Source organism: Sorex fumeus, unplaced genomic scaffold, assembly GCF_029834395.1.
Source record: "Sorex fumeus unplaced genomic scaffold, SorFum_2.1 ptg000128l, whole genome shotgun sequence".
Taxonomy (NCBI): domain Eukaryota; kingdom Metazoa; phylum Chordata; class Mammalia; order Eulipotyphla; family Soricidae; genus Sorex; species Sorex fumeus.
Window position 1 is genome coordinate 9,433,618 of NW_026606185.1, and position 25,970 is coordinate 9,459,587.

The 25,970-nt window shown below is 42.6% G+C and overlaps 1 protein-coding gene across 1 annotated transcript in view; it reads left to right on the forward strand.

Annotated features, from left to right (window-relative positions):
* Positions 1–25,970, forward strand: part of COBL (cordon-bleu WH2 repeat protein) — a 297,521-nt gene that overhangs the window by 135,586 nt on the left and 135,965 nt on the right. The window contains exon 7 of the mRNA XM_056138339.1: positions 17,247–17,429. Within this exon, the coding sequence (XP_055994314.1) occupies positions 17,247–17,429 (183 nt within the window). The remainder of the gene's footprint in view (positions 1–17,246; positions 17,430–25,970) is intronic.

Below are 25,970 nucleotides of genomic sequence, written 5' to 3' on the forward strand. Positions count from 1 at the left end.
TGCTGTTTTTGGTTGTCCCTGCAACTGGAATCAAGAGGAGCCTCAGATACTGAATGTATTGAATGTTTGCATGCCATGTCCAGCAATACTGCCAAACTGACTCCTGATTAAATTTGTAATACTTTCATTCTTCATTGAAGAAGATATTTAGTGCTTTTAAAGTTAGATTATACGCAAAAAAATAGTGATATAATTAATGCTGAAGTGTGTGTCACTATTTTTATGCAAGGAGTATTATTGAATTCCTCATTGTAAGAGAGAAGAAATTCAAGATGAGAGTTTTGTAAGTTAGTTGCTGTTACCTCCTGGACTTATTCTCCTTGGCCTGATGGGGAGACCCAGCCAGCACTCCAGTTTCCAGCTAGACACTATCCTGGCTCAGCCCTGCTCTGTTAGGGACACTGCTGTCCAGTGTGTGTGTGTCTGCATGTGGTGGGCTCCTCCATGCCCGGTATGTGCACAGTGGGACATGGAGGCAGGGGAGCTCACTAATGCTTGTTTAAGTAACATACTTAGAGTGATATCAAAGGGACAGAGGAAATGGACTTTTCTGGTCAGCGGGCAATGCCCAACACTAGTCCTCAAGTGAGACAGAGTGCCTGGAGTTGCTGTGTGTGTCTGCTTCTTGTCTTCACTTCATTTCTTGTTGATCAGAGACATTCTAAAGGAAAGGTTGGAGTTCAGATGAATTTACTGTTTGCTGTCATTTTGCTCATTTACTTTGTAAGAGAATGAAGTCATATAACCACAAAATCTTCAGCAAGTTTAACTACACATTATGTGCATTAGTTTTAATTTATATTGCTAAAATAATACATTAATAATTATATTTTAGGTGGGGCTGGTTGGGTACATTCTTCTGTGCTTCAGGATTACTCTTGGTTTGGTGCTCAGGGATCAATCCTGGTGGTGCTCAGGGAAACATATGGTGCCTGGGATAGAACCCGGATGGCCACATGCAAGACAAGCCCCTGATCCCCTGTACTATGTCTCTGGCCCTCATTAATAATTATAAAAGGTAAAGTTAGGGACAGATTTTCAGTGAATAAATTTAATATTAATGGATAACAATTGATGAAGTAAAATGATTCATGAAATGTACAAGCAACTTGGGGTGAATTATGTTTAAATTTTTTTAGAATAAGTACTGCACCGCACTGTCCTCCCATTGTTCATCGATTTGCTCCAGCGGGCACCAGTAACATCTCCATTGTGAGACTTGTTACTGTTTTTGGCATATAGAATATGGCACTGGGAGCTTGCCAGGCTTTGCCGTGCGGGCTAGATACTCTTGGTAGCTTGCTCAGCTCACCAAGAGAGGCGGAGGAATCGAACCCGGGTCAGCCACGTGCAAGGCAGATGCCCTACTCACTGTGCTATTGCTCCAGTCCAGAACAAGTATAGATATTAAAATAACGAGAACTATAGTATAGTTACCAAAAATGTTTATCACTGGGTCAAAGTAATAGTACAGCAGGTGTGTGTGTGGGGGGGGGGGCATTTGCCTTGTATGTCTGACCCATGTTGAGTCCCCTGCACCCAACGGTGTTCCCCGAACAAAGTTTATCCCTGTTTATATCCCTACATATCGTTTATATTATTTTGCTATTGTATATTACTAATGTCTTGTAATCACCCACAATAGTTGATTGCAATAAAGCAGAATCAGCAGTAATATTATTAGTAAAAGGCAAATAGCAACGCTTGAAAGCCTAACTCACCTTCTGTTCAGTATTAATAGGGTGCCAGTACAGTTACTGATGTCTGTGGGGTGACTCTCTGGGGAAGTTTGACGAGAACTTGATAGTCTCCTGTGGGAATCAGGACCCTCCAAAGAGGACAGGATGGAAAACTGCATGAAAAACTCTTAATAATGCTTAATATTAAAGTCAAACTTAAGAATGCAGACAGGTAGTAGCTCCTTAGAGGGCCATTCATGGTTTTCAGCCATCCATAAGCATGAAAATAGGATAAGGTCTCTTCTGGGTCCTTTGAGAGTTTATGTGCATCGTTACTGTGAAACAGTAAGAAAGACCATGCTGGAAGAAGCACAGGAAACAGAAATGTACTGAAACCTTGATAGCTGTGACCCAAGAAGAAAATCAGATGACAAGGATGAGGAAAAAATGCATGATGCATAACCACTTTTGCTTTTGGGATCCTGTTCTCCTTTTTCATTGCTTCATCAACTGAGGAAATGTGGACCAGCTGCAGGAAGCACCAGCACTTTGGAAAGACTCATGGGGCTAGCACTCATGGACGGAATGGAGCTCCTAGGGAAGTATTAATCAGTACTCTGTGCTCTGATGAATGTGCTATAGGGGGAGATATTCTATAGAGGGAGACAGACACTGCACTTAGGTGGTAGATGTCAGTGTAGCTTAAGTGGCGGCTTCCTGCCACTCTGACAGGCTGGGGAAAGTCAGCCTTGAAGCCAGTACATCTGCCCATGCCAGGGCGGGGGTCTCAGTGCTGTGTAGCTGCAGGTGCAAGGATTTTCCCAATAAGGCAAAATTATGAATTTCTGCTGACCAATAATTGACATGATTGCTTCTTCCTAAATTCTTTCTCACATTCCTTAAGTCAGCAATTCCAGGGATTTCTGGTTGTTGGCTTGTCTTGTGCCCTAATAGCCCCTTCTTGCCTTTGCGTGTTCGTCCATTTCAAGCATTCTCCCCAAAACTACTTTAATACTTAACATAGAGCTGTAGAGTGTGCATACTATACAACATGAAAATGATGCCTTTTGAATGAGTGCATTTTGCCCTGTGGTCGTGTTGACCTAACTATTAATCTCGAGACCGTCATTAAAGCACTTGCACACCTCTGGTGAGCAGGTGGTGAGGTTGCCTGGGCTGACCGCTGGGGCTTTCCCCTTTCAGCTTGGACAGAAGGGAGCCAGGCCTGCTCCCCTTCTCTGATTTTGAAGAATTAATTCAGAGTCTATGTTAAGAATTAACCCAGGAATTCTCCCCACATTTTTTTAAAGCAGTGTTGACTGCTTTTCATTTTATTTTGGTATGTTTAGTGTAATGAAAGGGCTGGTTGGGCATTTTTGCAGCCCAGCTTTTTTCTTTAAAGGTTTAACCTGACCTTTTGCTCTTGCAGTTTCATGAGCATACAATGCCAATGCCACACAGCCTCCATAAAACAAGGCAAAACATGGGGCTGGAGCAGTAGTATAGCGGGGAGGCTGCTTGCTTTCCATGTGGCCAACCCATGTTCATTCTCTGGAATTTCATAATTCCTGAGTGCAGAACCAGGAGTAATCCCTGAATGCCTCCAGGCGTGGCCCTCAAACAATAATAATAATAATAATAATAATAATAATAATAATAATAATAATGGGACCTTATGTTTTCTCTTCTCTGCTCGGCCAACATCAACTTCTGAAAAAGGGTAGACACTTCCTCAAAGAGGGGTCAGTTTGTTCTCCCTGGGTATTTTATTTCTCATCAGTGGTGTCTGGAGAGGGCCACATGTGTCCCAGGGCACAGGAATTCATGCCCATAGGCCACACAGAGGAAGCCCTTTTGGGTCGCAGGTAACACAAAACTGACTGGGAGAGCAGCGAACAAGCGAAATTTCAAGAGGTTTTCCTGTCACCAAGGCTGCAGGACACGAAGGTTCATGAATAACTTCAGTTGACTATTTGGCTTATGTGCAGCAGTTGGGTAAGACTTTAACAGCTATTGTGAGAATGAGCTCCAATGTTGCAGGTGACTGAAAGATTTGTACTGTTTACATGAGCATGGGGATCATTAGAACCTCTAGCTCTGTGACTCAGAGTAGGGGGAGTGACTGTTATTCCAGAGGATGGAACTCTTCCCTATCAAGAAGCTGACCAAGTTTTTGCTGTGTACGCAGGTGCTCATATCTAAGAGGCAATTGGATATTCCCATCTGGAAGTCTGTGCAATCTTTTAACAGTTCAGAAGCCCTTGAGCCCAGAAGAGATTGTGTCCTTGAGTAGTGGAGCTTGTCTCTCTCCAATCTTGAGTGGACACACAGGTAGCCTTTGTATATCAGCATGAACATACCCCAAGTGGAGAGTGCGATATTGAACAATGCCCAGGTTTTTGCATAAGATGAAAAGTTGCATGTCAAAATCCATCAAGGCTCAAAAATATTAAGAATTAAACTTCCATGTAATCCTTCAATTCCACTTATTGACATCTGCTCAAGGGCCTAAAAACAGCAAGGGAATAATAAATAACCAAAGACCACAGAACATGACTGTCCCCCTATTCAAAGTATATTGCCTTTGAATCTTTGTTGCTGCCTCCCTGTGAATCTCCAAACCCCACATCTGAGAGAGATCATTCTGTATCTGTCTTTTTCATCCTGACTGACTTCACTCAGATGGTATCCCCAACTTATATTCATGCTGCTGCAAAATTGCATGATTTTGTTCTTTCTTAGAACTCCATAGTATTCCATTGTGTATTCATGCCACAATTTCTCTCTCCATTCATCTGTAGTCAGGCTTTGGGTCATTTCCCTATCTGGCTGTTGGAGTAAGTGCAATGGACATAAGTTTGTATATATCCTTTCACGTTATTGTGCATATGCTGGGCATAGATCCCAAGAAGTTCTATTGCTGGATCATAAGGGAGTTCTATTCCTATACTTTGAAGAACTCTTAATATTGCTTCCCATAGAGGTTAAATTAGACAACATTCCCACCAATAGTAGATGAGAATTCTTTTCTCACCATAGCACTGCCAATGCTGGCTTTCCAGATTTTTGGATAAGTGCTGTTCTCACAGTTATGAGATGGTATCTTATTGTTTTGTTCTGCATCATCGAATTATAAATGACCATGAGCACTTTTTCATATGCCTATTGGCCATCTGTATATCTTCTTTGGGGAAGTGTGTTCTCATCTCACCCCATTTATGAATGGGGTCTTGAACATCTTGTTGTTTAGGGAATACTGCATAGATCGTGTATATCAGTCCTTTGTCAAAAGTATTGGACACAGATATTTTCTCCCAATAGGGTGATGTTTTCTCTTTCAATAGGGTGGCTTTTTATTAGAACTTGAGTTTCTGGAGGAAGCCTGTTGATTTGATGCAATCCCATTTGCTTATTTTTATTTTTGTTGTTTTGCCCCTGTCCTCCACATGTTTTTGTTCCTTTGGCCCGCAGACTGGATGACCTTTCTGACAGGCTAGTTGTGTTACCTTAGGGCTCAACTGATGCCAGCATTCAACTTCTAGGTACAGAGACATTGTTTTCTTTGCCAAGACACTTGCAGAATGTACACTGGAATTGTACATTGGTGAAGGGTTGGGTATTTGCACGTTGTAGGACTGAAACCCAATCACAAAGAATTTTGTAACGGTGTATCTCACAGTGATTCAACTTAAAAAAAGAAAATAGATTATGCAAACAGATCGTGACTTATTTATGCAATTTAAAATTTTTAAAAGATATATGTGTACATATTATTTTTAATATTAGAAAATAAATATAATAGTATGCTAGTGTTACTGAAGTATATACAAGTTTACTTACATCTAAGAACATAAGCACACACATATTTTATATATGCATGTCTTTATATCAAATATACTTAAATGAAGTGTATATAAGGATATATAAAATGGAATATTAGTTAATAAAAAATCACTGATATCATCTCCAGCTGATATGACTGCATGTCATTTGTAATATTCCCTTTAATAATACCTATGCTTAGTTTCCTCCAATAGTTATTTGCTTATCTAGTAAAATATTTCTTTTTAAAAAGACTCCCCCAGATACTCTTGCCCCTGCATCCTCTCCAATCTGGCACTTATTCCTAGTTCTCTTGAATAACAGCCATTTTTGGATAATAAGTTTTTAATGTTAAACATCTACAATATGCTCTCTATGTTTGTCTCCAATAAATAGTGACAATTGATAGATGTGTTTGCAGAGAGGGGAGAGGGGTCATGTGAGTGTTGTTTTGCAGACTTAGTCTTCTGAGTCCAAGAGAGAAGATTAAACACCAGTGCTTTTTCCTAGTAAGTCCTCCTACTTTCCTTGAAGATAAATTTTGGTAGGAGAGAAATCTAGTCAGTTATTGCCCTCTATTAAGTCACATTCTTACCTGGGAGTTCTTCCTAGTTTGACATGAATATTAGAAATAATCAGTTTTCTTTCAAAAAGATTCACTTTCATTTTAGCCTTTGTGTTCATTACAGAGAGGTGTCTTCCAGCCTCTCCTGCTAGCTACCCAGAACAAACTGATAGCATGGTTTCTCATTTCCTTTCCACATCTAATCTATGTTCTTAATAAATTATGTATGTAAGCCACTTAATATGAGAAGCATAATTTGGATAAATTCATTAATCTAACCTGTAAACACATAGGAAATCTGATTCTGATGAGCTATAATAAACAATATTTAAAATCAATTTTCAAAACCTGTTGCTATATGGATTCTAGAAAAAAATTGAACACAGATTTGAAACTTGATTTCTTTGTGCTCAGACACTGTGTTCGGTTGAAGTGGCCTCAACAGATCTTACCAGACCACAGCTGGTGAGTGCATCTAGACACTCACTGTGTGTGTCATTACATGCAATGCAGAGTGAGGGGCTTTTCTTACATTTCTTTTCTGTCTGATTCTTCCCTCGCCAGTTCCTTGGTCCTTTCTGCTGACCACTGTTTACTCTGGCTTACTTTCTGCAGCTGGTCCCTCCATCGTGCTCCTTTGCTTTCACCCTCCATGTCCCCTGTCAAGTTCTGATGGCTCGATCATGCCCACTGGCCCACGGTCCTGCATGAGCTTCATCTTGCGTGCCCTGCAGAGCTAGCAGAGTCCCTGGGGCCATGACACTGTCCATTAGCATCATGTCTTGCCTGTGGGCACCTGACCCTTACTACACTTCTTTAAATGTGTAATAAGGGTTAACAAATTTTCAGAAATTTCTGGTTTTCTAAAATTGTCATTATTTTAACATTTCCTATTACTAATAATGAATTTTTTCATTCCAAAGCTTCCAGTAACTGCCAGCAAGTCTTTAAAATGGTTCTGCTACAAAGGGAACAGGTCCAAAAAAATGTTCTCCTGGACTAGATAGATAGTTTGCCTTGCACGTGGCTGACACTGGTTCAATTGACACCCCATATGGGCCTCAAAATCTAGTCAGGAATGATCCCTGAGTGCAGAGCCTGTAGTGATCCCTGAATACAGCCAGATGTGACCCAAAACTAAAAAATGAAACAAAAGGAAATCAGCTGCAGTGTCTTCACTGACTTGCCAAGTAAAAATCGAATAGTACCAGCTGGGGAATCTGTTTGCTCATTTGAAAAGAAGGTCCTGCCAGTAGAGAAATGATCCAAATTGTGGTGCCAAAACCCATCAGAAAGCGTCTGTGCCACAAGTGGGTTTTTCCTTTTAATTAAAAAAGAAAATGTTTGTATTGAATCACTGTGAATTAGAAAGTTACAGTGTTACCCATCATCCAGTTTCAGGTACACAGTGCTCCAACACTAATTCCTTCCTTAGAGTCCACTTACCTACATCAGTGTCACAGTTCGCTCCTGTCCTTCAACCTGCCTTTATGGCAGAAAATGTTTCTTTCTCCCTTTTCGGCACTGTAGTTTATAGTACTGTTACTGATGAGGTTTCGTGTATATCACCTTACCTGCTTTCAGCAGCCAGTTCTTGTCCAGAGTGACCACTTCCGTCACTGTGTTAGGGTCCCTTCCCTGACCTGTCACCCCCTTCCTGCACAGCGACATGCTAAGAGTCTTCTCTCCTGCTCGTGGTTTCTATTGCTCTGGGCATTGGGCATTCTCCTATATTTCTCTATATTCCGCATATGAGTGAGATCCCTCCACTTCCATCCCTCTCCTTCTGACTCTTCACTCAGCAGCATGCTCTCCAGATTCATCCAGGATCAGTAAATGCATGATTTCATCTTTTCTTATGGCCAAGTGCTATTCCACAGTATGTGTAACATAGCTTCTTTGTCCAGTCATCTGTCTTTGGCACTTGGGTTGTTTTCAGACTTGGGCTATTGTGACTAGTGCTGCAGTGAGCAGAGACATGCGGATGGCTTTTCTGCATTGTGCTGGTGGGCCCGCCCTCTAGTTCTATTCCCAGATGTGGAATTTCTGGAAAACTCAATTCCCATTTATTTTTTTCTGGATCCTCAATGAATGAAGACCAATGCTTTTGGATGAAACATTTCTACAAAGAACTTTTCTCCTAAGAAATGCCAGACTCATGTCTTCCCATCGAGGAGCTTGGCCATAAACCACGTCATTTGCCACTGAACACACATAATAGAAACTATATTGATAAATCCGAGATCATTTGTTGCACTAGGGCTCAGCTCCTGTGAGGATGGTATGCACCTGCCACTTTGTGTGAGTGGTTTCAGGGTTGTGGTTGGTGTACCAGAGACTGCGCTGCCCACACCAAAGAAAGGCGGGTCCAGGGGAGGCATGGTGTCAGGGTGGGAGCCTTGGGCGGTGTTGGGACTGTGCTTCTCCTGCCCCAAATGAGAGTGGAAACTGGGAACAGAGCGTCATATTCTCTCCTTTCCCACCAAACTGTGCCAGAAGCTGCTGTGCTTGGCAGATGCCTGAGTGTGGCCAGATAGCAATGCTCTTTGCCCTCTGTCTTATAGCATGGGACCCCTGTACTGAATATATGTCAGAAACTGCATAGGAAGGGACCTTGCACCTTACATGAATGACTCTTCCCTGTTGCTCAATTTTTGAAAAGGAGAATTTCAAAAGAAAAGTCTGGGCTGAAGAGATGGAATAGTCTTTGGGAGGATTAAAAATGTCTAAAATGATTAAACTGTGGTTCATACTAGAGTTTCTTTCATAGTCAGTCCTTCTCGTAACAGTCAGTGGGAGCTGGAAAGATAGCACGAGACTTACCTAGCCCTGCGTCACTCCCCAGAACCAGATTTGGTCCCCTGAATACTTCCGGGAGTGATCCCTGAGCTCAGCACCAGGAATCAGCCCTGAAATCAACAGGTCCCCCTCCTCCACCCAAAGAAGGAAAATCTGCAAGCCTTTCAGAAGGGGGCAGCGTAGTGCCAGGAGAGGAGACTGCTATGCCACTGCAGAGCTAACTACATTGGCATTCTTTAAATTGTGTAGGTGCGATGCACAGTTTCAAAGTTGTTCATTATCGGATTTCAGCCGTACAGTGTTGAAACACACCAGTCCCTTCACCAGTGCACATTTCCCACCCCCAGTGACTCCAGTCGACCCACACACACACTCTACGGCAGGCACTTCTCTCTACTTCTCTCTCTCTCTCTCTCTCTCTCTCTCTCTCTTTCTTTCTCGCTCGCTCTTGCTCTCGCTCTTGCTCTCTGTCTGTCTGTCTCCCCACCTCCCCCACCCCTTTGGGGCTTTATGGTTTGCAATACAGGTACTGAAAGGTTATCATGTATATCCCTTTACCTACTTTCAGCACTCAGTTCTTGTCCAGAGTCATCATTTCTAAATTTCTGTTATGTTCTTACTGATCTCTTCTCTATCCTAAGTTCCCTGCCGCCCCCGACCCCACTGCAACCCCCCCCCCCCCCCAACACACACACATTTGTGACAAGCTTCCAACCATTGATCAGTCCTCTGGACCCTGTTTTATCCTGGCCCTGAATATTAGTCTCATACTTTTTTTTCTAATATCTCACAAAGGTTATATACATGATAACATTTCAGTATCTGTATTGCAAACAATAAAGCCCCAAAGGGGTAGGGGGTGGAGAGACAGAGAGAGTGAGCAAGAATGCAGCCATTCTATATTGGTGTTCTGACTCATTTCACTCAGCATGATATCCCCTCACCTGGGACTGAGCCAGGCTGAGGAGTGAGAAGCCCAGTCCTTCAGTTTGTACCTGGGTTTTCCTCACCATTAAAACTAAAATCACACTCTGATAATTTAGAAATACCTATGTTATAGGATTGTAGATTGCTGTTTCACTATAGTACCTCATGATTAAAAAAATTTTCTATCTGAATTTCTCTCTAATTATGTTTAAAATTCAGATAGATTTGGTTACACAATAATTGCTCTCACAAAATTGTCCTTTTTTGCCAGGGATGTGCAGTTTTGGTAAATATACGCAAAATGACAATTTACCCTTGCTGATTTTGAGGGGAAGGGTATAATTTATCTTAAGTGAGAAGATTTTAAGTGGAGCATTCACCCACTGGGCCATCGAAGCATTTCCTGTGTCACTCTCTGTAGTGACCTGGTTCCCTCCATTGGCTGTGTCAGTGTGCCCTTGTAAAGTTCCTTGCTAGACATGTGTAGAGAACATAGACAAAAGAAACAAAATATGGACATTAGAATTCATCGCTTCTCAAGGTAGACTGAGGCACAGAGGAAATGGGGGAGGGGCCAAAGGGCACAAAATCTTAATTTTAAAGTGAATATTTCCTGTGGACGTAATATACAACATAGAGCCTATAAGTAATAGTGTTGTGTATTTGAAATTCGCCTAACTTGCATGGGTAGAGTACACATTGCTTGTGTGGGATCCTGGGTTTAATAATTCCTGTCTCCATAGGAAAAAGTAAGAGAGAAGAGAGTGAATGTGTCTGTGGGTGTGAGACACAGGGGCGGCTCACTCTCATCTTTCAGGCCTGCAGCCATCAGTCCTGGCACCTCCCCACATGGTGGGTGTGATCCTGGCATTTGATATCCCTGGTATCACAATGTAAGGTTCGATTTCCAGCAACCACCACAACCAAGAATGTTGAGCACCACAACTAAAAGTGTGTGAACCCTGGCAAGTACAACTGTGTGATCACTACAACCAGAAGCCTGACTCCCAGTTATCAGAATGAACAAAAGGAAAGTAAGGGAGACAAACTTGACATAAAATGAAATGATTTTATTTTATAGTTATTTCATTGAAATAACTTTTGTTTATGTAACTTGTTACTTTAGGATTGTAATTCCACATTCCTTCCAAATGCCTATTGGGTCAGGGAATGAGAGCATAGCAGGGAAGTCACTTGCCTGGCAGGTTCAATTCTTAGCCCCACAATTTATTCCCTTGAGTCCCTCCTGGAACTGCTCATTTGGTGCTGATCTTGGATCCTGTACTTTTATTAGAGGGAGAAATGTGCAGTCTGGAGTACCTGTGCACAGTTGTGATGGACACACACCACTGAGCCTCCATCCAGGAGTGTGGCTGCCCGAGGCTGTCACAGCCTCCATCCTGGCCCCTACAGTGCTTGCATGGCAAGAACCAAGACCCTCCAGCAAGGACCTGACAGGACTGCAAAGTTCTTTTCCCAGACAGAGCCAACCATTGCACAGATGGTGCCAGGAGGCTCAAGGCTCCTTGGTGGCCTGGGGGTCCTCATCAGAGTTGTTCTGGATGTTAATTGAATGTGTGCAGATACTTCTGTCCCACCCAGTAGCACAGAACCTTAGGCTACAGTAATAATCAGATACACTGAACAGAGGACTGGCAGAGACAATGAGGGCATGACAGACAGAAACCTGCAATTTTATTATTTTTCATTTAAAATTGCTAATTTATGGCAAAATCAACTATTGTACATTGGTATCACTTTGAGCTGATACTGAGGTCCTACACTATGAGTTTATTTAGTCTCATACTTATATTTACAGATGTGTGTGATAGGTTCAAATTATTATTTGATACTGCATGTAATAAATGTATTAGTAGGATCTCACTGGTGCTGAAGATACTGAGTCTCCACTCCTGCCCATCCTCCAACTGACAGCAGCCCAGTCTGAGGTCAAAAGAGGCTTGGGAATTAAAGCTCATACCTGCTTTATTCCACTTTTCCTCTCTGTTATCCTTTTTCATTTTCCTTAATGATTTTTCAGATTGTGCTTGTAGGAGAAAAACTCCTAAGAAAATCTGATGACTGTGATAATCATTGGTGTCAACCTTTGGAGGAAGGCAAATAAAGAGTTTGGTTTTTCTTTCTTTTTAATGTTGAACTTTTGTTGACCAGTCTGGATGGTAACAGGAAACCAAATCTTTCCTTCAGGTGAACCCTTGATTGTCCCTCAGAATGTTGGCAAATGACAGCAGGACAGGCCGGGAACCAGGATGCTGTGTGTGAGCAGGTTGGCTTGGCTCCAGGATTACATTTTAAACTCTGGGCTTTACTTTTTTTAAATGTTGATATGACTCATTTTAAAGAATGGCCAATACCTAATGATGCTTGCCAGTAAACTTATTTTGAGGTTTGTTTTCCATATTCAGTGCTCAAATTTCAGGAATGGTAAAGAAGGAGGATAGGAGTTTAACTACAAATATACTCTGAGCTTCAGATTGCTCAGCTGCCCATGGGTTGAAGATTAGGAAACAGCTGTGTGACAGCATAAGAGGGACAATGGATTCCGTCTCAGAGGTCCTGAAATCAGCCTCCCTCTGACTGTGTGGGGTGAGATGGTAGTAATTTATGTCTGTGGGTTAAATAAATCAAATTTTAGCTAAAAATAACCTGCGTGTCAGTTTTCAGTTATGTTTCAAACCTGTATGAATGATGAGAACATGCTGTCCAGAATAGCAGAGTGCAGACAGGAGGGGACTGGGATCGGGTGCCTTCTGTCCTCCTGGGTGCTCTCAGGCTGTGACCCAGTGGTATTCACTCTCCCCTGGTATTTCTCAAAGAAGAAGGAAGCCACATGCACTGGACACTGCTAATATGGCAGGGATGTGGCATTTGAAGTTACTCGTATTGCTTCCCGTGTTCTAGATGAGGGTTTTCCTTACATACGATGCATGAAAGGTGAGCTCTGGATCAGGAAAAGCTCAGTTCACTCCCTTACCTGCAGTTGACAAAGTGCCGTTGTAAAGATATGGTATAACAGCATTAATGAATGAAATCAGTATCATACGAGGAGCTAATATGGTGTCCCACAAAGTATTTTTCAGGGTGTGTTCTCCCCGGAATAAGCAATGTTCAGGGCATCTAAAGGACAAAGGTGGAGTCAGACAGGTGTTGAGTGATCAGCACACAGAGTTTTCATGAAGATGGAGGACAAGCTGAATCGGAAGCTCACGGTCTAGACAGGGTGGAGTAAAGAGAAGCAATTTGTTTTAGGATTGTGAAACGCGTGTCATGAAGATGATTGTAGATGCCAGATGGGGTGGAACTTACTTCACATATAGCAGTAGCAGCTCAGGTATATGGAGATAGTTCTGCGTAATACTTTATATACTTTAACAACCTTCATAACACATATTTGACAACAATACCCCCCCCCCTTTGAATTTGGGGTATTTGAACAGAGTGCTTATGACCTAGAATTCCTACTACTGAGATTTTCTTCCACTATAATGTGATAAGTACCTTGAGAAATAGATCAGGGCTATTTATGTGGGTCCAGATTACTGGAACTTATTTGCCAGTTTGCCTCCTTTAGTCCATTGCATCTGAAAATCATCTGGACTACATGTTTTTGGGTAGATATGGCAGCTGAAAAGGTAGGTGTAAGGCAAAGAAAAATGTGGAACCAAATTGCTTCACATAAATTTATTTGCTTAGTAACCAATCTGATATCTAGAGAACTCAAGGATTGAAAGTTAACATTATTTTTTATCATGAGAACCTGAGTTGGCATTAGTAGATTTTCTGTTGCCTGTCTATCCTTCCATTGTTCTTTAAAGGTACTCGCATTTTATGGATAGGCAGTGGATATCTGTTCTATGATGTTCTGCTAGCACAGCATAAGGAAGCAGAATGTGGCATGACAGTAACCTCTGGAGACTGACTTTTCCTGACTTCAGTATCTAAATACAAGAAAATATGTGTCCCTGGAATCTTCTTGAGAATCAATTAACAGTATTACTAGCAGGATGGGATAGAATTTGAGTCACAGCAGAGATACTACTAGGCTGCTGCTGAATCCTATGAGTTTTCTAATCCATGATGGCTGCTTCCTCTCTGCCAACAATTATTTAAAGATCATCCACATCGAGTGATTCATTTATTTCCCATGAGAATTTTGTGATGTGTAGGTGCTATTCCTAACCTCAGGTTTACAGGATATAAACTTAGGAAGAGCTTTTGCCCAAGTTTGTGGTGGCTTTAAAAGGCGGGCATGAAACCCTTGTCTCTGTTTTACGTGGGGCTAGTCTTTCCACGCACTGGCTTGATCTCAGCATGGGGCACTGTGGCATTGTACTAGGGGGAACACCAGGCAGTTCTGGGGAGAAAGTGCTCTCAGAATGCATGCATCCCTTGGTGTTAAATTGAAATTCTATGCTATTTCTCTCAAGGCTCTGACCTTAAACCATTCTATTAAGCAAGCTTAAGGAAAAGATTAAAAAATAAATGTAGGGGATGGGGGATAGTACAGTGAGAATGGTGTTTACCTTGCACACTTTTTCCCCCCTTTTTTATAATTTTATTTATTGAATCACCATGCGAGCAGTTACAAAACTTTCGGATTTAAGTCTCTGTCATACAATGAAACACCCGTCCCTTCACCAGTGCCCATTTTCCACCACCAAAAACCCAAGTATAACCCCCATCCCACACCTTCCCCCAACCTGTGGAGCAGATGATTTCCACATTACTCTCTCTCTACTTTGATTACATTCAATATTTTGACATCAGATCCACCATTATTATTTGGGATTTTACCCCAATACTCAGATCTACCGAAAAGGCAACAGTAGACAATTTGTTTTCTATTGCTGGTTATGAATAACATATGATGTCGCATGGCCGCTGTAGTGGCCTTGCGATTTTGGAATTCCAAAATTTTAACAATTAAATCTGGAGGGATTTCTGCCAAAACCTGCTGGGTTCTGAGATTTGACATTGAGTCTCTTGGATCATGGCCGTTAGCCATTAAGCAGCTTGATCAGGAGCCAGAGACTGTTCGTAGGCAGCGACTTGGGATTACTTTGCGGCGGGGAGGAAAGGGCCAGCTCCACCCCCATCCCGTGAGGGCCCGTGTGTCTCATCACTGTGGGCCCAATCCTGACTGTCCAATGACCTCTGGAGGATGGCGGCCACTGAGCCAACAGGGGGGAGCAGGTGGAGGGACAGCACCCTTTTCCCTCTGGGGTGGCCCAGCGCTGGTAACCTCCTGCAGGGACCAGATGCATTTTTGCCAAAAGCCACTGAGTTCTGAGATTTGTTTCTGAGTCTCTTGGATCATGGCTGTTAAGCAGCTTGATCAGGAGCCAGAGTGGCTCTTCATGGGCAGGGTCTTGTTTGGGTGGGGAGGAAAGTGCCTGTTGCACCCCCATCCCATGAGGCCCCACGTGTCTCATCACTGCAGGCCCAAACCTGACCGTCCAATTGCCTCTGGAGGATCGTGGCCACCGATCCACTGAGGAAACAGGCCAAGGCATGAAACCTATTCCCACCTGGGGTGGCCCAGTGCTGGTAACTTACTAAAGGGACCGGACGCATTTCTGCCAAAAGCCTTGGGTTCCAAAATTTGTTTCTGAGTCTCTTGGATCATGGCTGTTAAGCAGCTTGATCAGGAGCCAGAGAGGTCATTCGTGGGCAGTGACTCGGGGTCTCGTTGGGGCATGGAGCCAATTCCACCCCCATTCTGTGAGGCCCCACGTGTCTCATCACTGTGGGTCCAAACCTGACCATCCAGTGGCCTCTGGAAGATGGTGGCCACTGTGCTGCTAAGGGGGAGCAGGCAGAGGGGCAACAACCTTGCCCACCTTGGGTGGTCTGGTGCTGGTAACTCATTGCGGGGACTGGACGCATCTCTTCCAAAAGCTGCTGGGTTTTGTCTCTGAGTCTGTGTGATCATGGCTGTTAAGCAGTTCGATCCGGAAACAGAGAGGCCTTACCTCCAATTATATAGCTGAGCTCTAGGTGGTTTGTAGGTGTGTCTCCCACATACCTAACTTTTGGCTATTTACTTTCTTGGTAAACTTTACCCAAGGTTCTGGGGTCTGGCCAAAAGCACAGCAGCAATTTTGGGGTATCTGGAAGTCTGAATACGCCATCAGGCTGCTGATGCACTCGCTTCACAGGTACAAATTCACCTGCTGGCGGCACCATACCCCCTGCCTTGCACACTTTCAATGTGGGTTGATCCCAGGAACCACATCTGAACTCTTGAATACTACCAGAAGTGGTCCCTGAGCCCAGAACTAGAAGTGATCTATGAGCACAATTAGGAGAAAGTAAGGAAAGGGAGGGTAGAGGAGAGAAGAGAAGGGAAGGACAAAATGTTTTTCAGTCTGCCACCAAGAATCATGTTCTAGAAATTGTTACTTAGGGGGCCAAGAGATAATACCGTGATTAGGGTGCATGCAAAGCATGTGCTTTGTACACATGTAATTCTCAGCACCACATGGTTTCTGGACATCATCTAATACAGCCCTGGAGGCCCCAAAGCACCTCCCAGGTGGGATGCATATCCCTGGAATGGCAGGCTCAAAGGTAAAGGTAAAGGCCCTCCCGCTGATCGTTGATTTGCTCGAGCGGGCCCAGTAACGTCTCCATTGGAGACTTTGTTGTTACTGTGTCTGGCATATCGAATACTCTCCGTAGCTTGCCGGGCTCTCCGAGAGGGGCGGAGGAATCGAACTCGGGTCGGCCATGTTGGCCGCTTGTAAGGCGAACGCCCTACAGCTGTGCTATCGCTCCAGCCCACCACCCCTACAAAAGGAAGGCAATAAAGACATTGGGTTTCATGAATTTTCATTTCATTAGGTGTTTGAGATGAAACACTACATTTAATAGTCACACATAACATTGTCACAGGTATGTCTTTCCTTCATAATTTTTGAAAGGGGCATAAGAAATGAGAGCCCTTTGCTGGCTGAAGGTGACATTCATCTTAAGATGTAATAGTTGATCTTGTCTATGAGAAAGGTGGTACTTCTTGGTCCTCTTTTCAGTATGCCAGAATATTGTGATGGTAAAGCTCTAAAGAAACCAGTTCATACCTACCAGCTGGTTAAGAATATTGATTGATTTTAGTTGATAACTATTCTTAGAACCTTAAAATGTCTGCTGTTTCCTTTGTGATTAAGAAAATAGCCCTGGGCCAGAGAGATTGTAAAGTACTTGTTGACCTACAGCAGCTGACCCAGTGTCGATTGTTGGTGCCCCAAGCTATCCCTCAGCACTGCAGGAGTGAGCTCATAACACCGCCAGATGTGGCCCCCAAAACATGCAAGAGAGCAAGAAAGCAAGAAGGAAGAGAAGAAAGCAAGCAAACATTCTGCAATAGGGATTTAGACTCTTCAGCCGCAGAGAGTGTCTCCTGTTGATGGATTCTGCTTCTTTTTCCCCCACAGGGCTATTTAACAATGCCGAACACTCCCTCCTCGAAATCACGTTCCATCACGCCGGGGCCTTCCCTGTCCCTGAGCAACATCTCGGGGGTGTCCTTGAAGTCGGACATGAAGAAGCGCCGGGCACCGCCCCCTCCCTCTCAGCCTGCTGCAGCGCCACATGCGCAGGACAGGGCACCAGAAAAGGTAGGGGACAGAGCTTCTCCGGACCAGAGCACCTCTTAAATGAACTGAGTTCTGTGTGAACACTGAACTTGACTGTAGTGATGGGAGCATTTAGGGTGAAATAATGAAACTTTATTTGGAAGTCAGTGAGATGCCAGTTAGCTTAGATATCAAAGAGGAACCCATTGCTTGCTGACTGACATAGACTTGATTTTTAGCATTGAAATTGTAAGGTCTGGGGGCTGGAGCAATAGCACAGCGGGTAGGGTGTTTGCCTTGCATGTGGCCAACCCGGGTTCGATTCCCAGCATCCCATATGGTCCCCTGAGCACCGCCAGGGATAATTCCTGAGTGCAGAGCCAGGAGTAACCCCTGTGCATCGTCGGGTGTGACCCAAAAAGCAAAAAAAAAAAAATTGTAAGCTCCACCTTGATTTTCTTAATGAGAAAAATGCACAATTAAGAGAGCTTCAAAAAAACTAATCTGTAAAGAGTAGGAATGACCTATAATAGAGGTTTCCCCAAATAGTTTTGATACACACACACCTGAGAAGGATTTAAATATTGGGTTGATTCCTTGTGATATGAGTTTATTTGCTGAGGCTTGGTACTTAAGAAGCCTCCTTTCTTTCATGTTTACCTTTAACACAAATGAATACCAAAGGATGGAATGACTGTAAAGAACCTTTTTATTTAGCTGTTGGTTTTTCATTCCTGATTCCTCATCTATTTGTTCAGACCTTGGAACATACATTTGAAATAAGTAGGCCTCACTTTCTGGGTGTTGGACATTCTTTTATGATGACTCATCTTTTGCTATATTGGAATAGAATGCTATATAACATGAATTTTTGACTTCTGCATTGTCCCTGTTTGGGTGGAGCGTGGCAGAATCACACCTGAGGCCAGTACAGGGTCCTTAACTCTTCTAGAAAACAGGTTCTCTCAAGCAGTTGAGCTGAACAGGGCTTGCTCCATATGTTTGCCAAGAGATTGTTTTTACCTATGGCATAAAGATTGGGAAGCATTATTCTTTGTTGTACTGAGATCTTTCCCAGTTACTTGCATCCCAGCTTCCTGGGGAGATGTTACCTGGAACTTGAGTGTTTATCTCCAACACATTTAATAGGCCCATTTGTTCTCTGCTAGGAGCTAACTTTCCTGATTATCTGTATTAATTTTCCTCTAGACCTGAGGTTCAGTCCTTTCTGTCCTTTAATAAACTGGCTTTTCTTTAAATTAAGCTGGACACCCACTGGGTCTGTGCCTTCCACTGGGAGGTTTGGCTCCTGGATTGTGGCTCCAAGTTGCTTTGACGGACCCTGTGACTATGGTGAAATCACTCTGCAGTTTTTGTTGTTATTGTCTGTCTGTGTGTCAGACCATCAGGTTTTCATTAGCCCTTTAGGGATGTTCGTTATCTGTCAGCCTCAGCCTCACCCTGGTCATATCCACGTAGCTTTCCACTCAGAGCTTTAAAATTCCTCCTGAAAACTGTGCAGTGCAATAATGCGGTAGTCTCAGAGAAAAACATTTTGAATTTTGTGTTTCTTAAACATTTCTTTGTGCTGTACATTTATTTTTATTTTAAAGCATTTTAACTGCTTTGATGGGAAAAAATAAACATGATACAATGATGATCCACTGTTTTGTCATAGGTTTCCATGGTTGAACCATAGACTAACTGCTTCCAAAAATTATCTATAGAGAAGAATTTTATTTTAATTGGATTTAGATTTTGAATTTTATCATAGCACATATCATATTTATAGTGTTCAGCACTTCTTCAGCCACCCCTGGGGTCACTTTTTGCTTTTGCCCAGGAGGGATGTTTTTTCAGCAATTAGGATGGTGAGTTCCAGTATCAGTGTTATTCTATGAGGAATCTATTTTATTGACTGAAGATACTAAACTGCATCAGCATGTCCAAAATCCTGAAATGTACTTTTTTGGTTTTAATATGTGTGTCCACACTGGATAAAGTCTACTTAAGAGGAAACAGGTATAAGAAAGTAGAGAATTGGGAATTGGGAATAAAAGATAAATAGGCTGCTATAACCATTAGGATGAACAGTTCTGAGTCAGTAAAAGCATTTTGCTGAAATCTGTTTCATTTGGCACTGAAATAGTAGCAAAGTTTGCTTGCAGAAACCATCTCATTTTCTAAACATATGAGTAGCAAACGGATTGGATTTAAGCATTTACTATGAACAATTTTTTAATGAAAAGTATTTTGTTATTTACTGATTTCTGGGAAAGAAACTTAAAAATGTATTGTCGTCACAGAGGAAAAACGTCAGTTCCCTCTTCTTGAATTTCCTTCCATGCAAAGATAAGATGTTTGCAAAGCTTTATTTATATGCAGTTGTTACTAACACCAGGGTTCTGAATGAAAAGGAAAGGTTTTCTTTCAAGGACATGAGTTGTTTGTAAGAAAATGAGACTGTTTGGGCTCTCAGAATTTCCACCTTGCCTTGGCTTTGTTGTTATTCTAAGGCTGAGGATGTGCACACTTGGTGTGCCACTCACTAGGAGGCACCCTTTTCTGGTTGTAAGTTCTCTTGAGCTGCTGTTGCGCTCTGCACACCTGCTGGCCAGGGCTCACACACATTCTTTGTTGTGCTCCCACAGTCTGGGTCTGCATCCTCTGGCTGTTCCCTCTGAGTTGTGGAATGGGTGGGGTGACCACGGCAGCCTTGCTCAGCACGTGTGTGGCTCTAGGGATCAAACTCATAGGTTATGGCTTCACATTTACAAGGCAGAGCCATCAAACCCTGGCTGGTTCTATCTTGGAACCCTAGTTTTCATATTTTAAAAGACATTCCTATTAACTAGTATTAAAAATTCTGTCTTTTCTCACTGAACTCTTAGATATGGAATAGTTAGTCATGCATTCATTTTGTCTGTAACTTGTAAAAATCTGCGATCTTTGTATCAGTATTTGTGACATGATTAAATACTCATAATTGGATTATTAGTACATTTTGTTTTCAAGATAACTTTAGGGACTGGGGTGATAGAATAGTGGATAAGGCCCTTGCTTTGCGTGAAGCTGGTGCCGGTTTGATTCCTGGCATTCCATATAGTCCCCAAGCACTGCCAGGAGTGATTCCTGGGTACAGAACCAGGACTACTCCATGAGCATTATCTCATGTGACCCAAAATTTAAAAAAAATAAAGAAACTTAATAGAGTAATTGCCTAACATATGTGATATTCAGGATCACAAATTTTTAGCTTTCAAAGAGATTTTTTTGCTGAAAGCCTATATAGCAAAGAAATTGATAAGATGAGCAAAGTGATGTCTTTCAGAGAGATATAAACCTCTGTCTCTTTTTTGAGTGTAGTTATAACTGTGTGGGTCATGCAGAGAGTAATTGTATTATATAATTTATTTTTCAAAATTTATATTTTGAAACATTACAAAGTTATTCATGGTTGGAATTTTGACATGCAGTTTCTATCATCAACCCTGCCTATAGTGCCCCCCACCAGTGTTCCCAGGTTCCCTCCCCTACTCCACCCCATCCCCAGCCTGCCAGCTTGACAGTCACCTTTTAAATTTGGTTATTAAAGTTTGGGTCTCATGATTTCTGTGTTGTTGACTCTGGATATGATATAATGTTAAGACATAGCACTGCACTGTACTGTCCTCCCGTTGTTCATCAATTTACTCAAGCGGGCCCAGTAACATCTCCATTGTGAGACTTGTTGTTACTGTGTTTGGCATATCCAATATGTCATGGGTAGCTTGCCACGCTTTGCCACGCAGGCGAGATACTCTCAGTAGCTTGCCGGGCTCTCCAAGAGGGGCGGAGGAATTAAACTAGACTTGGCTGGGCTGGCCGCATGCAAGGCAAACGCCCTTCCGCTGTGCTATGTACCTAAGAAAATTCAGTTGAGTTCGTATTTTTCAAACTTGAACACCTGAAAGAATCCACTCAAGATGCTTGTTGAAGCACTCATATTTACTCTATTCCTGTTGTTTGTTTGCTGCCATCAAGAGCGGGCTCTGAGGATCTGCCTTTCAGTGGGTTTGCCCGTGACACGGCTGCTGCTCTGGTGAATCCCACTCAGAACTGTTGCCCTCCTCTGCCCACTCAGAGTTCTGTTTAATCAAACACGAGGGGAGCACTGAGTGAAAATATTTTTTACATATTTGGACAAATTCTTTAAGAGGAACATTAGCTGAAATAGTTTAATCTATGCTCTAGAGAAAATTGCAGTTTACAGTGGAATTGACTATAGTCTAAAGTTATATGTTAACTAAGTAAATAGCTCCCACTCCTTCCTCTGAGGAGCCACCATTGCCCATGTGAGGAGAAAGGACATGATCTGTTCTGGAAGGGTTTCTTCCTCTGACTCAGCATGGGTCCACACTCAGATTGTGTCTAGGGGATGTTGACAAGTGCCCAGGCTGGCTTCCCTCTGCTTCATGCTCTGCAAAATAGAGGCACCCAAGAAGCGTTTTCAGGTGCATGATGTCGATCTGGCTGGAGAGTGACTCTTCCAGGGTCCAGAATCCTGCTCATCCTTCCCTACGAGTTCACTCTCACCACGCTGCTTCTGCTGCTTCCATAGAAACAGCAGTATAGAACAGAGATAAGGCCCAGTCCCACCATGAGGAACAAAGGCATCTGTGTGCCTGAGGCAAGGATGCTGGCAGTGAAGAAGCAGGGCCTGTGCCCTGATCAGTGTCTTGTATGAATCAAATGGAAGATGATATTTAAATAGTACTGTTATCCAGACCCAAACACATGTATATTTTATGAATGCCCACACCTTGTCCTGCCCTTCCCTCTCTGGGGCATTTCACCTGCTCTGCCACAGCTGAGAGCATTCTGCCCACTTGCTCACACCTGCAGACAGGGCAGCCTTGTTGGAGGGGAATGTGAAGGAGGCATCAGCTGGCCCTGTCTGTCTCTCAGAAGCTAAAACCTTAAATGGGAACTCCTACATTGGCGCAACATTTGCTGGTTTAGGGCAGCTGATTTTATGTTTTAATCTGTCAAGTGATTAAAAATAAGTGACTTATGAAAGTTTGTTAGACAATGACTGTGTGCTCTGATTTTAGCTATTATTACCAACAAGCAGACTAAACAATTGGTCATTAATTTATCCAGTCGACATATACCTGCTGTTAGGCTGATAAGAAGTACAGACTCATTTTATTGTAAGCAAAAGTAACTTAAAAAATATTTATTATTTGACTTTCTTTTGTCCTGTATTATTTGAATAATAGCACTCATTATGTTCAATATGATAAAATTCCAACATGAAAAACACATTTCTATGTTTTTTCAAGTTTATTGCATTGGGGCTGAAATGATTAGTACTGTTGGCCATTAAAATAAAAGATTATGGAGCTTTATGTTCTGGTCAATTGTTAGTATAACCTAAAATGGATTTTTTCTATAAAAAATGTTTTGTGTATTAAAAGTTACTTGTTGAATGTTGCTATGCACAAGACCCTGAACTTGAACTTGATATAATGAATTGATAGTAAATATTCTAATATCAGTGCCAAGTACCAGCATTTCATGCTGCATGAATAATCTGGTATAATCTGTGCACATTGAAAATTTAGAGGGAAGTGTGCCTTGAACTTCCATTTTCTGGGTCCTCATGAGAATCAGATCATTAAACTATCACATATAATCATGAAACTCCACCAGCAGGGCCCCAAAGGTATATTTCTTTAAGGGAGCAAAAGAGGTGGTAGGTTTGGGCTGAAATTTTGACCTTGCCACTGAATACACAAACTCAGATTTGTCTTCTGATAATGGGTCTGAATTTCAATATCACTTGAAGACAGAATAGAGAGATTTATTAATTAATTATTAAAGGCCCTCCCGTTGATCGTCGATTTGCTCGAGCGGGCCCAGTAACGTCTCCATTGGAGACTTTGTTGTTACTGTGTCTGGCATATCGAATACTCTCGGTAGCTTGCCAGGCTCTCCAAGAGGGGCGGAGGAATCGAACTCGGGTCGGCCATGTTGGCCGCTTGTAAGGCGAATGCCCTACCAGCTGTGCTACTTATGGAAATGTTGCAAACTTCAAAGCTCTCTTTCTTCTCTGTTTTTCCTCATGCCTCTTCTCATATTCATTGCTTTTCTGCGACTCAGGTCTAATTTTCTGTAACCCACGCCTTTCTGCCCTGCTATTTGATATCGTGTTAAGTACTTTTAGTCACTTTGCTATTTCAAAGCCACTTAAACAGATTTCTTCACAATAATTTCGATATCACATTTTCTTGTTTATAAAATATCTTACATATCAGCTCTGTGATATAACCATCACAAGCATCCTGGCAAGTTTGCTAACAGAGATATCCCCATTTTGTTAAGAAAACAGTTGCAGACCAAGTCTTGTGACCTGTCAGGACCTATATCTTGGGACCACAGGCATCAGCCTCAGCTCTGACTCCTCTAGGCCTACTAGGTCTGCATGAGTGATGTCTCCTCTTCCTAATAGAGATCAAGACCATTGCTTTTTAACCTGAAAATCGAGAACAGTGAAAATAAGCACAGGACACACTACTTGCCTGACTGAATTTGAAAGATGGTGATACAAATCCATCAGGAAAGGGGGTTGTTCACCCTCTTATGTTATGTCACCAGGAGGGATTAATCTGTTCTAGTGCTTGAATGCAGCTAAACTTTCATACTCAGCCTCACTGCCAGGGTTCTTTCACCAGGACCTGACCTTCACTGTTAAATTGAACAACACCTGCAATGTTCTGAAATGCTATGGGAGTGCTGTCTCCTTTTCCTGATGTAATGCCCGTCCCTCTTAGGAAGATCAGGATCAGTCAGTTGTATTTCTGTGTTGTGGTTTTTATTTTTCTATTTTTTAATATCGCTGGAGCGATAGCAGGGCTGGAGCGATAGCACAGCTGTAGGGCGTTCGCCTTACAAGCGGCCAACATGGCCGACCCAAGTTCGATTCCTCCGCCCCTCTCAGAGAGCCTGGCAAGCTACCGAGAGTATTCGATATGCCAGACACAGTAACAACAAAGTCTCCAATGGAGACGTTACTGGGCCCGCTCGAGCAAATCGACGATCAACGGGAGGGCCTTTATTTTATTTTTATTATTTATTTATTTATTTGGGCTGGAGTGAGGGCACAGTGGGTAGGGCGTTTGCCTTGCACGTGGCCGACCTGGGTTTGATTCCTCTGTCCCTCTCAGAGAGCCCAGCAAGCTACCTAGAGTATCCTGCCCGCACAGATGACAAGTTCCCCATGGTGTATTTGATATACGAAAAACAGGAACAAGTCTCACAATGGAAACGTTACTGGTGCCCGCTCAAGCAAATCAGTGAACAACGGGAGGACAGTGCTACAGTGCTACAGTGATATTTATTTATTTATTTTTAATTTTTTTTAATGAAACACCATGAATTACAGACCTACATACTTTTGTGATTACATTTCAGTCATTGTATTTTTTTTTTAAAGATTCTAGCTGTACCATGTATCTTTCCCCCTAAAATGACGAGTAGATCTGGATTACTTCTCTTGCCCCTTGCACTTCCTCCAGCCTACCCATCCTTTTCCTTTTCCTTACAGAGATAGGGAGGTTTCCTGTCCAGTGTCATGCCCTGGGTAACCTTTTGTCCTTGTCGCTGTTGCTGGGCTTGTAAATATTTCTTTCTTTGGAAAGTTCCAAAATCTCACTTGACTAGAAGTCAGTATAGTACACACTCCACTCACAGTGCCCCAAATTGACTTCTTTGATCAAAGCAACAAGTGACATCTACCTTGGGGGGGAGGTAGGGGAGGTGACTTAACCTCCTCTCATCTTCCCCTTGAGCACAGTATAGAATCTCATTGTTCTGCTCTCTTAGTTTTTCTTGAGATAACAGAATGTTTGTCCATAGGCTGCAGTTTGTCTCATCAGGGGTTTTCACTGTCTCTTGTGTGTGACCTGTCTTTTCATGGGCTGATACTGTGACCAGGTATATATTTTATGCAATTTCTGACTTTCCAGTTTGCTGTCCTAGTGGCCACGCCTGTTTCTCATCTCTTCTCAGGGTATACTAAGCTTAGGTTGGTAGCACTATGTGGAGGTACCACTGGAAGACATGGTTGAGGTTCTCATGCCCACCTCTGGCTTCCTATATGATTGAATCTTCCTCTTGGGGACAGATTCCCCATAGCCAAGCCTAGTACCTGTAGGTAGTGGGCCCTCAATCAGAGTTTTAAAAAAACAATCCGGTCTCAATGATGACATATCTAGAAGACTAAGGAGAGACTCCGTGCCTTATTCACAACAGGTCCAGATAGTCCGGATAAGTGATTCATTTTGTGTCTGGGTGGAGGACTCTGGTGACATATACCAGGAGTATTTGCTTCTCTTTACCCTGTGACTTACTAAACCAGCTGGGAACTCAAGTCAGTGGAGGGCAAATAGATACAAGATCTATCAGGACCCAAAGATAGATCTCAAGATCTCATCTGCTGTGTGACTGCTCGTGGAAATGACATTCAATATGTATGGAACAGAGAGGAGTGTTTAGGTTGAGTTCAGGCCTAAATTCATTCTCCCTCCTCCCCGCTTCCAG